Here is a 14,307-nt window from a genome sequence, read left to right as displayed (position 1 = left end):
GAAAATTTTTAAATTGTTAGAGATCGCGATTTTAGGAATACATCGTAAAAATTACAGCCGTTTGCTGTGCATAGCAGTCTTGCAATCTCGGCTGGGTTTTGGCTCGCTGGGGTTTTTCGACGAACTGCCCATGAACTAATGGTGCCTCCGTAAGTCTCATCAAACCCATCAAATGCAAAAAGATCCAACCGATTTGGTGCATTTGCCTAAGCAGGATAAGTGTACAGTATTCTTATTTTGACCCTGTCCTGCACGATAGCGACACTAACACTATGCTTCTGTTGGATATACAAGTGGTCCCTAGCCCGAGGGAAATGCAAAACACTTGGCCCTACCTTTTTGTCACTAAAAACCCGAGATATGAGCACCGGAAAATCCTGTTTTCATGCACGGCGCTGTAGAACATACTGGTTACCGCATGCTGTCGCGTGCATGCCGAAGTGGTGGCTTACGAGGTATAAATGTAGACTTAGACTCGCCTAGACCTGTATCTATGACTTTACTATCTGTCGTATATCTGTCTTTGTTGCATTTTCTCTGCAAGATTTAATGGACACGTTCGTGCGTACGAAATTGGATTCATTGGGTCATTATCTAGCCCATTGTTCTCAGCTGAGCTCCATAGAATGAGGAGCAGTGGAAGGCATTTCGGGAATGCATTTGGCTAGGTAACATATTTAAATGAGTAACACCGAAAGATCACTGGTTAATGTAAACGTGAGAAAAGCCATGGCAAATATGAAATGCTTTTACATTAATAACCGATGTAACCGCCAGAATGTTGAATGCAAGCATGCAAATGTGCATACATTTTGTTATACAGGTGTTGGAAGTCAGCTTGTGGGATGGAGTTTCATGCGTGCTGCATTTGGTCGGTCAAGACAGGAACGGTTAATGCTAATTGTGGACGCCGCTGGAGTTGTTGTCCGATTATGTACCATACATACTTGACTTGAGACAGATTTGGTGATTGGGCAGACCAAAGCAACATGTCGACACACCGTAGAGCGTGTTGCGCTACAACAGCGGTATGTGGGCGAGCGTTATCCAGTTTGAAAACTCACCCCTGGAGTGCTCTTCATAAATGGCAGCACAACAGGTTGAATCGCCAGACTGACGTACAAATCTACAGTAAGGGTGCGTGGATAACAATGAGGGTCCAACTGCTGTCATACGAAATCGCGACCGCCACCATAACTCCATGTGTAGGTTCAGTGTCCAGCAAGCAGACAGTTTTCTTGCACGCCCTCAACTGGCCTCCTTCTAGTCATCACACGGCCATCACTGGAACTGAGGCAGAACCAGCTTTCATCAGAAAACACAACAGACCTCCACCCTGCCCTCCAATGAGCTCTCGTTTGACACCACTGAAGTTGCAAATGGTGGTGGTTTGGGGTTAGTGGAATGCGCGCTACAGGGCGTCAAGCTCGGAGCTGTCCTTCAAGGAACCAATTCGTAACAGTTCGTTGTGCCACTGTGGTGCCAACTGCTACTACTGAAATTGCTGCTGCACATCCTCTACGATGTGACAGAGCCAAACATCGAATACGATGATCATCCCTCGTCAGAACACTGTTGCAGAAGCAACGAAAATGCATGCCAAATTCAGGAGAAGGCAAAACCCCCAAGACTGGCTAATTTTCACGGAAGCTCGAAATTTAGTGCGGACGTCAATGCGAGATGCTTTTAATAGTTTCCACAATGAAACATTGTCTAAAAATATGGTACAAAACCCAAAGAGATTCTGGTCGTATGTAAAGTACACCAGTGGCAAAAAAACAGTCAATACCGTCACTGCGCGATAGCGATGGAAATGTTACCGATGATGGTGCCACTAAAGCGGAGTTACTAAATACAGTTTTCCGTAATTCCTTCACGAAAGAAGACGAAGTAAATATTCCAGAATTCGAAACCAGAACAGCTGTTAGCATGAGTGACATAAAAATAGATAACTTAGGAATTGCGAAACAACTCAAATCGCTTAAGAGAGGCAAGTCTTCCGGTCCAGATGGTATACCAATCATTTTCCTTTCAGAGTATACAGACACAATAGCGCCTTTCTTAGCAATCATATACATCCGCTCACTTGACGAAAGGTCTGTTCCTAAAGACTTGCACAGGTCACACCAATATTCAAAAAAGGAAATAGGAGTAACCCATTGAATTACAGACCCATATCACTGACCTCAATTTGCAGTAGCATTTTGGAGCATATATTGTACTCGAACATTATGAATCACCTTGAAGAAAATGACTTATTCATACATTAAACAACACGGATTCAGAAAATATCGTTCTTGTGCAACACAGCTAGCTCTTTATTCCCGTGAAGTAATGAGTGCTGTCGACAAGGGATCTCAGATCGATTCCATATTCCTAGATTTCCAGAAAGCTTTTGATACCGATCCTCACAAGCGACCGTTACTCAAATTGCGTGCATGTGGAGTATCGTCTCAGTTGTGTGACTGAATTCGTGATTTCCTCTCACAGAGATCACAGTTCGTAATGATAGACGGTAAATCATTGAGTAGAACAAAAGTGACATCTGGCGTTCTGCAAGATAGTGTCATAGGCCCTCTGCTGTTCCTGATTTACATAAATGATCTAGGAGATAATCTGAGCAGCCTCCTTAGAATGTTTGCAGATGACGCTGTAATTTACCGTCTAGTAAAATCATCAGACGATCAATTCCAATTACAAAATTATCTAGAGAGAATTTCTGTATGGTGCGAAAAGTGGCAATTGGCACTAAACAAAGAAAAGTGCGAGGTCATCCACATGGGTACTAAAAGAAATCCGATATATTTCGGGTATACAATAAATCCCACAAATCTATGGGCTGTCAATTCGACTAAATACCTAGGAATTACAATTACGAGCAACTTAAATTGGAAAGACCACATAGATAATATTGTGGGGAAGAAGAAACAAAGGCTGCGCTTTGTTGGCAGAACACTTAGAAGATGCGACAAACGCACTAAAGAACAGCCTACATTACACTTGTCCGTCCTCAGCTGTAATATTGCTGCGCAGTGTAGGATCCTTACCAGGTATGGTTGACGGAGGACATCGAAAAAGTGCAAAGAAGGACAGCTCGTTTCGTGTTATAGCGCAATAGGGGTGAGAGTGTCACTGATATGATACGCGAGTTGGGGTGGCAGTCACTGAAACAAAGGCGGTGTTCTTTGCGGCGAGACCTATTTCCCAAATTTCAATCACCAACTTTCTCTTCCGAATGCGAAAATATTTTGTTGACACCCACCTACGTAGGAAGAAATGATTATCATAATAAAATAGGAGAAATCAGAGCTCGAACGGAAAGATTTAGGTGTTCCTTTTTCCCACACGCCATTCGAGAGTGGAATGGTAGAGAAGTAGTATGAAAATGGTTCGATGAACCCTCTGCCAGGCACTTAAGTGTGAATTGCAGAGTAACTATGTAGATGTACTGCCACGTGGTCTTTCGGAGCCCGGTCTTCTTGAGGTTGTACCTTCTTATGACCACCACCGCCGCAAGCAATCACGTGCAGTGGCTACGCCCCTGCCAAGTCTTACTACACTATTGCAGAAGGAACTTCCAGCACCTCGTAGCCCAATTACCCCATCCCATTCAGATTCAGTGAGGTGTTGATAATGGCGTCTTTGTGACCTTAAATACATTCTTGACTAACATAAACTCAGCACGACCAAAGCTCACGACCGTTGCAGTGTGTATTTAAAGAAATCCTGATTTGCATCGTCATAGTGGCACTACTAGCCCCACTCTTATGCGACTGGCGTGAAATTTGAAGATACATCGTCTTTCAGATGTAGAAACACGCCTACTAACTCCTTCTCGGTGTTGCGATATTGTGATTATTATAATACGCACCGGGCTATCACTTTCCTATAAAAAGTAATAGAAGAATGGCGCTAGCCATCATGCAGGTTACTTCTACCGTTAAGAACATGTTTATACAGGGCTATTACAAATGATTGAAGCGATTTCATAAATTCACTGTAGCTCCATTCATTGACATATGGTCACAACGCACTACAGATACGTAGAAAAACTCATAAAGTTTTGTTCGGCTGAAGCCGCACTTCAGATTTCTGCCGCCAGAGCGCTCGAGAGTGCAGTGAGACAAAATGGCGACAGGAGCCGAGAAAGCGTATGTCGTGCTTGAAATGCACTCACATCAGTCAGTCATAACAGTGCAACGACACTTCAGGACGAAGTTCAACAAAGATCCACCAACTGCTAACTCCATTCGGCGATGGTATGCGCAGTTTGAAGCTTCTGAATGCCTCTGTAAGGGGAAATCAGCGGGTCGGCCTGCAGTGAGCGAAGAAACGGTTCAACGCGTGCGGGCAAGTTTCACGCGTAGCCCGCGGAAGTCGACGAATGAAGCAAGCAGGGAGCTAAACGTACCACAGCCGACGGTTTGGAAAATCTTACGGAAAAGGTTTACAATTGCTACAAGCCCTGACACCCGATGACAAAGTCAAACGCTTTGAATTTTCGGTGCGGTTGCAACAGCTCATGGAAGAGGATGCGTTCAGTGCGAAACTTGTTTTCAGTGATGAAGCAACATTTTTTCTTAATGGTAAAGTGAACAGACACAATGTGCGAATCTGGGCGGTAGAGAATCCTCACGCATTCGTGCAGCAAATTCGCAATTCACCAAAAGTTAACGTGTTTTGTGCAAACTCACGGTTTAAAGTTTACGGCCCCTTTTTCTTCTGCGAAAAAAACGTTACAGGACACGTGTATCTGGACATGCTGGAAAATTGGCTCATGCCACAACTGGAGACCGACAGCGCCAACTTCATCTTTCAACAGGATGGTGCTCCACCGCACTTCCATCATGATGTTCGCCATTTCTTAAACAGGAGATTGGAAAACCGATGGATCGGTCGTGGTGGAGATCATGATCAGCGATTCATGTCATGGCGTCCACGCTATCCCGACTTAACCCATGCGATTTCTTTCTGTGAGGTTATGTGAGAGATTCAGTGTTTAAACCTCCTCTACCAAGAAACGTGCCAGAACTGCGAGCTCGCATCAACAATGCTTTCGAACTCATTGATGGGGACATGCTACGCCGAGTGTGGGAGGAACTTGATTATCGGCTTGATGTCTGCCGAATCACTAAAGGGGCACATATCGAACATTTGTGAATGCCTAAAAAAACTTCTTGAGTTTTTGTATGTGTGTGCAAAGCATTGTGAAAATATCTCAAATAATAAAGTTATTGTAGAGCTGTGAAATCGCTTCAATCATTTGTAATAACCCTGTACTTGGTTTTCGTGACATCACATCCAAATACTGGCTGGCAGAGGCATGTCAGTAAACAGATTTTGAGAGACGCCAACAGATGGTTCAGGGTGATTCTGAAGGGCTTATTTCAATAGTGGTACAAGTCGATTTTTGTTCGTTCTGAGATACAGAGTCCTAAAGTTAAATGAGCGCTGAAAAATCTGCAGTTGAGATACCAGAAATGTTCAAGTATATATACTCGAATCTGCAGATTTTTCAGCGCTCATTTAACTTTATGACTCTGTATCTCAGAACGAACAAAAATGGACTTGTACGACTATTGAAATAAGACCTTCATACGTAACTGTATATGTGAACAGTGGTTAAACAATAAATGTTGTATATGGAAACTTGTTTTGACTTAATGCTTGTACCATGAACACGTGCCAGCACACGTGATACCCAGTACCAAACTCCAGGGATGGACTGCAGCCAGTTTAATTCTTCGTTATGAATGAGACCAATTATTTGGATTGGTGACGTCATTTAATGTGTGGGGGCTCAGAATTTTATTGAGTCGAGACGTCAAACTAGAAGTAACGCCGCAGTGTCCGTAATAAGGGTGCTCTAAGTGCTGAATAGAGTTGCGCTCTACGAAAATTACAGTTCGATAGTTTTGGTGCACTGCATAAATAACACAGTAAATCGTATGATTACCGGCAGTATTGGTATAACTGGTAGGAAAAGAAACATAAATGATTGCGTAGTAGAGAAAATGAGAAGCGACTACTCCTATTTGTGTTTTGGTTGTTTATTTTGCACATAATTAGAACCGCACATAATTCAGTGTTAGCCCGTTATGTATTTTACGACAGCGCGTTAATTGCACTTCATAAGTAATAAATAAAGGTGATTGCGTAACGTGTGCGCTTTCATGGAACCAAAGCAGTTACTTCTGATGCAAATACAGTTTACATGCACAGACATAAAAAATATGTACAGTTGTTGTTGTTTTGTACTCAATAGAAAGTTCTTCATCGTGTTCAAAGACAAGAGTTTCCTGTTACTATTGATAAATGCGAAAGCTGATCGTGAATAACAGAAACATGTTTTATATAAGTTTGACGAAGTATTAAAGCGATGCTTCACAATTTCTAGCGTTTTTTTTTTTTACTTTAACTATTTGTTGGGAAAATTGCGTTTTCTAGCGCTATATGATAAATCTGTATTGTTTTCTTTATTTTTACTAGAACATCCCTCGGTTTCCCGTTACAAATCAACGATTTTCGAATGAAACAATGACAACTGCAGTTTTACTTTAAATATTGTTTATTCTTAAGAACAGACAGGAGGATAACTGAGCATATGTATAAAAAAAATTTCCGTATGTTGCCCGGCTGTTTATACAGGGTGGTACACGCTTTTATAGGTTGTAGAAACGACTCAGTAGATCAAGTTTTACATATGAACCCACGTCCGGAGACGTCATCCAATGACGATACAGAGCGCCAAAGATACAGGGGCCAGCACCTGTAAGTACATACAGAGTAATTCCGTGATGATGGTAGAACCATTCTGGGACGATGGAGAAGGGTAACTGTATCAATTGGTAAGGGACCCTGTACCGGAAACGGACGAGTCGAAAGTTATAAGCGGAGACCGTTCTGATACCTCTGACAGTGGAAGACGCGATCTTGAACTGTTGTTGCTAAGATTGTAGGGTAGGCAACTTTCAGAGGTGCTAACATGGACCAAAACAAGAAAAAAGTCAAGTAAACATGGGCTCCTAAACGCATAGCGTACGAGTTATGAGCACTTGCCGAATAGAGGAAATGTGTTTCACAGTAACAAAGATAAACAAGTGCTCATAGATCCTCAGGTACGCATTTTAGAGCCCATGTTTGCCGCTCATTTTTTCCTTGTTTTGGTCCGTACTATCACCTCTGAAAGTTGCCTACGGTACAGTCTTAGCAACAACTGTAGCATTACATGTATTCCACTGTAGGAGCCATCACAACGGTTTCCGCTTGTAACTTTCAACTCGTTTCCATTACAGGAACCCTTATCTCAAACTGAAACATTTATCCTTCTCCATAATCCTAGAAGTCTGTAACATCTTTCTGGACATAATTTCATATTTAAAACTTGATCGACCAAGTCTCCTCTACAACCTCTAGAAGCGTGCAACGTGAGTTGTGAAACACCCTGTACATTCTCACTCAGGTTCTAGACGGTTCACCACATCCTGTTCGTAGTAGATCTGGTAAGACACCGATTGCATACCTAAAGAAAGCGACCGTTAGGAGATTACGCCCAATAGGTATGCAGCACACCCAACGTATAGGTAATGCGGGTGCAATCTTAACTGATCTACACTCCTGGAAATTGAAATAAGAACACCGTGAATTCATTGTCCCAGGAAGGGGAAACTTTATTGACACATTCCTGGGGTCAGATACATCACATGATCACACTGACAGAACCACAGGCACATAGCCACAGGCAACAGAGCATGCACAATGTCGGCACTAGTACAGTGTATATCCACCTTTCGCAGCAATGCAGGCTGCTATTCACCCATGGAGACGATCGTAGAGATGCTGGATGTAGTCCTGTGGAACGGCTTGCCATGCCATTTCCACCTGGCGCCTCAGTTGGACCAGCGTTCGTGCTGGACGTGCAGACCGCGTGAGACGACGCTTCATCCAGTCCCAAACATGTTCAATGGGGGACAGATCCGGAGATCTTGCTGGCCAGGGTAGTTGACTTACACCTTCTAGAGCACGTTGGGTGGCACGGGATACATGCGGACGTGCATTGTCCTGTTGGAACAGCAAGTTCCCTTGCCGGTCTAGGAATGGTAGAACGATGGGTTCGATGACGGTTTGGATCTACCGTGCACTATTCAGTGTCCCCTCGATGATCACCAGTGGTGTACGGCCAGTGCAGGAGATCGCTCCCCACACCATGATGCCGGGTGTTGGCCCTGTGTGCCTCGGTCGTATGCAGTCCTGATTGTGCCGCTCACCTGCACGGCGCCAAACACGCATACGACCATCATTGGCACCAAGGCAGAAGCGACTCTCATCGCTGAAGACGACACGTCTCCATTCGTCCCTCCATTCACGCCTGTCGCGACACCACTGGAGGCGGGCTGCACGATGTTGGGGCGTGAGCGGAAGACGGCCTAACGGTGTGCGGGACCGTAGCCCAGCTTCATGGAGACGGTTGCGAATGGTCCTCGCCGATACCCCAGGAGCAACAGTGTCCCTAATTTGCTGGGAAGTGGCGGTGCGGTCCTCTACGGCACTGCGTAGGATCCTACGGTCTTGGCGTGCATCCGTGCGTCGCTGCGGTCCGGTCCCAGGTCGACGGGCACGTGCACCTTCCGCCGACCACTGGCGACAACATCGATGTACTGTGGAGACCTCACGCCCCACGTGTTGAGCAATTCGGCGGTACGTCCACCCGGCCTCCCGCATGCCCACTATACGCCCTCGCTCAAAGTCCGTCAACTGCACATACGGTTCACGTCCACGCTGTCGCGGCATGCTACCAGTGTTAAAGACTGCGACGGAGCTCCGTATGCCACGGCAAACTGGCTGACACTGACGGCGGCGGTGCACAAATGCTGCGCAGCTAGCGCCATTCGACGGCCAACACCGCGGTTCCTGGTGTGTCCGCTGTACCGTGCGTGTGATCATTGCTTGTACAGCCCTCTCGCAGTGTCCGGAGCAAGTATGGTGGGTCTGACACACCGGTGTCAATGTGTTCTTTTTTCCATTTCCAGGAGTGTACATCTACAAATATACTCCGCTAGCCACCAAGCGGTGTGTGGCGGAGGGCACAATTCGCGCCAAAATCATATTTTCCCCCCTCTGTTCCACTCGCGGATCGCGCGAGGGAAAAACGACTGTCTGAACGCCTCAGTACGAGCTCTAATTTCCCTTATCTTTGAATGATGATCATTGCGTGATTTGAAAGTTGGTGGTAATAATATATGCTCTACATCCTCGGTGCAGATCGAATTTCGGAATTTAGTGAGCAGCCCCTTCTGTTTATCGCGCCGTCTATCTGCAAGTGTGTCCCACTTCAAACTCTCTATGAGATTTGTAACGCTCTCGCGGTGGCTAAATGTACCAGTCACGAATCTTGCCGCTCTTCTTTGGACCTTCTCAATCTCTTGAATCAGACCCAACTGGTAAGGGTTCCATACAGACGAACAATATTCAAAGATTGGACGAACTAACGTATTGTACGCTATTTCCTTTGTTGAAGCACTGCATTGCTTCAGGATTATACCAATAAACCGCAATCTAAAGCCGGCCGGAGTGGCCGTGCGGTTCTAGGCGCTGCAGTCTAGAGCCGAACGACCGCTCCGGTCGCAGGTTCGAATCCTGCCTCGGGCATGGATGTGTGTGATGTCCTTAGGTTAGTTAGGTTTAATTAGTTCTAAGTTCTAGGCGACTGATGACCTCAGAAGTTAAGTCCCATAGTACTCAGAGCCATTTTGAACCGCAATCTAGAGTTAGCCTTATCCGTTACTTGTGTAATCTGACTATTCCATTTGACATCATTTCGAATAGTCACACCCAGATACTTGACGGACGTTACCGCTTCCAAAGCTAGTAGGAAAACTACCGTAGTCAGCGCTTTACTTACGGTAGTTTTATAACTCTGGTACTGAGCACTGTACTTTATTGTCGACCCTGCTTTCGAGACCAAAAAGCGAGGTCAGCGATCTCATCGGATTAGGGAAGAATGGGGAAGGAAGTCGGCCGTGCCCTTTCAAAGGAAGCATCCGGGCATTTGCCTGAACCGATTTAGGGAAATTACGGAAAACCTAAATCAGGATGGCCGGACGCGGGGTTGAACCGTCGTCCTCCCGAATGCGAGTCCAGACCGCTGACCTCACTGTTTGGTCTCCTCCACAAAATCAACACCATCAACCTGCTTTCCAATCTGGACTATGGACTATGGTTACGAGCGCGCCAGCAGTGCTGAGAGATCGCAGTGGAGTACATTGTGAGTGTTGGTGTTACAGAGGAACTGGACGGGAACGCGTTCTCGCCCGTGGCCGGCGAGGGCCGCGACGGGCAGCCCGTGTTCCTGCCGCCTGCCCTGCAGGGCCGCAGCCGGCGGCTGTACCGCGTCAACCGCTTCAACCTGGTCGCCTCCGACCGCATCCCGCTCAACAGGTCGCTGCCCGACGTCCGCAGCAAGAGGTCAGTCGCACGGCCACCGGCCAACCGCTGTGCTCAAATAACTACCTACACGCGCTTGATTTGCTCGTCTGTACGGAACCCTCACAATCCATTTTGTTTACACTAAACTAAAGAGGTATTGTAACATCGTCTTTGCAACAACACACGTTTCATTTTGTGATCTCTCAGGTTTTCTCGACGCGATTGGTGAATACTGTGCTTCGGATTTTCGCCCGAGTTGTTGCTTCCTTTAAAAGCACAAAACGAAGTGTGGCTGTAAGAGAACGGAACTATTGCTGTAAAACATTCTTTCAAAAACACACATACTTAGTGAATATCCAGTTGGTTCTTGGAGGACCATAGACCTACTAATAGCTTGAATACACAGTATTAACGTTCCACAATAATATGTAATACACTAGACTCTAGCTAATCCGGCCCTCGGTAATCCGGCCTCTCAGTTATCCGGCGCACATCTAAAAACACGTGCATAATGAATCATCATGCGCAAAATGCTTAGTTAAGCAATGCTTTTATCTACTGTATTTGAAATTGTAGTTTTCTTTACAGATCGGAATTGTTGTGTTGTTGTGGTCTTCAGTCCTGAGACTAGTTTGATGCAGCTCTCCATGCTACTCTATCCTGTGCAAGCTTCATCTCCCAGTACCTACTGCAACCTACATCCTTCTGAATCTGCTTAGTGTATTTATCTCTTGGTCTCCCTCTACGATTTTTACCCTCCACGCTGCCCTCCAATACTAAATTTGTGATCCCTTGATGCCTCAGAACATGTCCTACCAACCGATCCCTTCTTCTAGTCAAGTTGTGCCACAAACTCCTCTTCTCCCCAATTCTGTTCAGTACCTCCTCATCAGTTATGTGATCTATCCATCTAATCTTCAGCATTCTTCTGTAGCACCACATTTAGAAAGCTTCCATTATCTTCTTGTCCAAACTATTTATCGTCCATGTTTCACTTCCATACATGGCAACACCCCATACAAATACTCTCAGAAACGACTTCCTGACACTTAAATCTATACTCGATGTTAAAAAATTTCTCTTCTTCAGAAACGCTTTCCTTGCCATTGCCAGCCTACATTTTATATCCTCTCTACTTCGACCATCATCAGTTATTTTGCTCCCCAAATAGAAAAACTCCTTTACTACTTTAAGCGTCTCATTTCCTAATCTAATACCCTCAGCATCACCTGATTTAATTCGACTACATTCCATTATCCTAGTTTTGTGTTTGTTTATGTTCATCTTATATCCTCCTTTCAAGACACTGTCCATTCCGTTCAACTGCTCTTCCAAGTCCTTTGCTGTCTCTCACAGAATTACAGCGTCATCGGCGAACCTCAAAGTTTGTATTTCTTCTCCATGGATTTTAATACCTACTCCGAATTTTTCTTTTGTTTCCTTTACTGCTCAATATACAGATTGAATAGCATCGAGGAGAGGCTACAACCCAGTCTCACTCCCTTCCCTACCACTGCTTCCCTTTGATGTCCCTCTACTCTTATAACTGCCATCTGGTTTCTGTGCAAATTGTAAATAGCCTTTCGCTCCCTGTATTTTAACCCTGCCACCTTCAGAATTTGAAAGAATTCCACTCAAAACATTGTCAAAAGCTTTCTCTAAGTCTACAAATGCTAGAAACGTACGTTTGCCTTTCCTTAATCTATTTTCTAAGATAAGTCGTAGAGTCAGTATTGTCTCATGTGTTCCAACATTTCTGCGGAATCCAAACTGATCTTCCTCGAGGTCGGCTTATACGAGTTTTTCCATTCTTCTGTAAAGGATTCGTGTTTGTATTTTGCAGCCGTGACTTATTAAACTTATAGTTCGGTAATTTTCACACCTGTCAGCACCTACATACTTTGGAATTAGAATTATTATATTCTTGTTGAAGTCTGAGGGTATTTCGCCTGTCTCATACATCTTGCTCACCAGATGGAAGAGTTTTGTCATGGCTTGCTCTCCCTAGGCTATCAGTAGCTCGGTCAAAATGTTGTTTACTCCCTGGACCTTGTTTCGACTTAAGTCTTTCAGTACTTTGTCAGAATCTTCGCGCAGTATCATATCTCCCATTTCATCTTCATCTACGTCCTCTTCCATAATATTGCCCTCAAGTACATCTCCCCTACTCCTTCCACCTTCTACCTTCCACCTTTCAGCTTTCCATTTTTTGCTTAGGACTGGTTTTCCATCTGCGGTCTTGATGTTCATACAGGTGGTTCTCTTTTCTCCAAAGGTCTCTCTAATTCTCCTGTAGATAGCATCTATTTTACCCCCTAGTGATATATAGTTCTACAACCTTACGTTCGTCCTTTAGCCATTCCTGCTTAACCATCTTTCACTACGTGTCTATCCCATTTTTTAGACCTTTCTATTCCCTTTCACTAGTTTCAGCTATTGTTTTTTATATTTTCTCCTCTCATCTATTAAATTTAATATCTCTTGTGTTACGCAAGAGCCGGCCGGAGTGGCCGAGAGGTTCTAGGCGCTACAATCTGGGACCGCGCGACCGCTACGATCGCAGGTTCGAATCCTGCCTCGGGCATGGATGTGTGTGATGTCTTTAATTTAGTTAGGTTTAAGTAGTTCTAAGTTCTAGGGGACTTATGACCACAGCAGTTGAGTCCCATAGTGCTCAGAGCCATTTTGAACCATTTGGTACTCAAGAATTTCTTCTAGCCCTCGACTTTTTTCCCCACTTTATCCTCTGCTGCCTTCACTATTTCATCTCTCAAAGCTACCATTCTTCTTCTACTGTATACCTTAACCCTGTTCTTGTCGTTCCTTAATGCTCCCTCTGAAACCGTCTACAAACTCTGTTTCTTTCAGTTTATCCAGGTACTATCTCCTTAAATTCCTACCTTTACGCAGTTTCTTCAGTTTTAATCTGCAGTTCATAACCAATAAATTGTGGTCGGAGTCCACGTGTTCCCTTGATATGAAAAAAAATTTAAAACCTGGTTCCAAAATCTCTGTCGTACCATTATATAATCAGTCTAAAACTTCCCGGTGACTCCAGATCTCCTGCATGTGTACAACCTTCTTTTATGATTCTTAAACAAAGTGTTACCTACAATTAAATTATGCTCTGTGCAAATTTCTACAAGGCGGCTTCTTCTTTCATTCCTTAGCCCCAACTCCCTTAACCATCTGAATAATTTCTTTTATCTCGTCACATATTTCCTCAGTCACCTCCACATCTACGTAACTAGTTGAAATGTGTGTGAATTCCTAAGGGACAAAACTGCTGAGGTCATGGGTTTCTAGACTTACACACTACTTAAACTAACTTACACTAAGAACAACACACACACACACACACCCATGCCCGAGGGAGGACTCGAACCTCCGGCGGGAAAGGCCATAGCTAGTTGGCATATAAACTTGCACTACTGGGGTGAGTGAGGGCTTCGTGTCTATCTTGGTTACAATAATGCGTTCACTGTGCTGTTCACAATGGCTTACCCAAGTTCCTATTTTTTATTCATTATTAAACCTACTTTACCCCTATTTGATTTGTTATTTCTAATCCTGTAGTCACCTGACCAGACGTCTTGTTCCTCCTGCCACCGAACTTCACTAATTCCCACTATATCTAACTTTAACCTATCCATTTCCATTTTTAAATTTTCTAACCTACCTGCCCCATTAAGGGATATGACATTCCATGCTCCGATCCATAGAACGACAGTTTTGTTTCTTCTGATAACGACGTCCTCAAGATAGTCTCCGCCCGGAGATCCTAATGGGGGATTATTTTACCTCCTGAATACTTTACCAAAGAGGACGCCATCATCATTTAACCATCCAGTAGAGCTGCATGCCCTCGGGAAAAATTACGGC

At 44.5% G+C, this 14,307-nt stretch overlaps 1 protein-coding gene across 1 annotated transcript in view; it reads left to right on the top strand.

Moving 5' to 3' along the window:
• The window catches only part of LOC126458375 (polypeptide N-acetylgalactosaminyltransferase 1-like), a 361,706-nt gene that overhangs the window by 202,066 nt on the left and 145,333 nt on the right, over positions 1–14,307 (top strand). The window contains exon 4 of the mRNA XM_050095350.1: positions 10,284–10,464. Within this exon, the coding sequence (XP_049951307.1) occupies positions 10,284–10,464 (181 nt within the window). The remainder of the gene's footprint in view (positions 1–10,283; positions 10,465–14,307) is intronic.

This window comes from Schistocerca serialis, chromosome 2 (assembly GCF_023864345.2).
Source record: "Schistocerca serialis cubense isolate TAMUIC-IGC-003099 chromosome 2, iqSchSeri2.2, whole genome shotgun sequence".
Classification (NCBI taxonomy): Eukaryota; Metazoa; Arthropoda; class Insecta; order Orthoptera; family Acrididae; genus Schistocerca; species Schistocerca serialis.
Note: the sequence above shows the minus strand (reverse complement) of the source record. Positions and strands in the feature narration are given on the sequence as shown.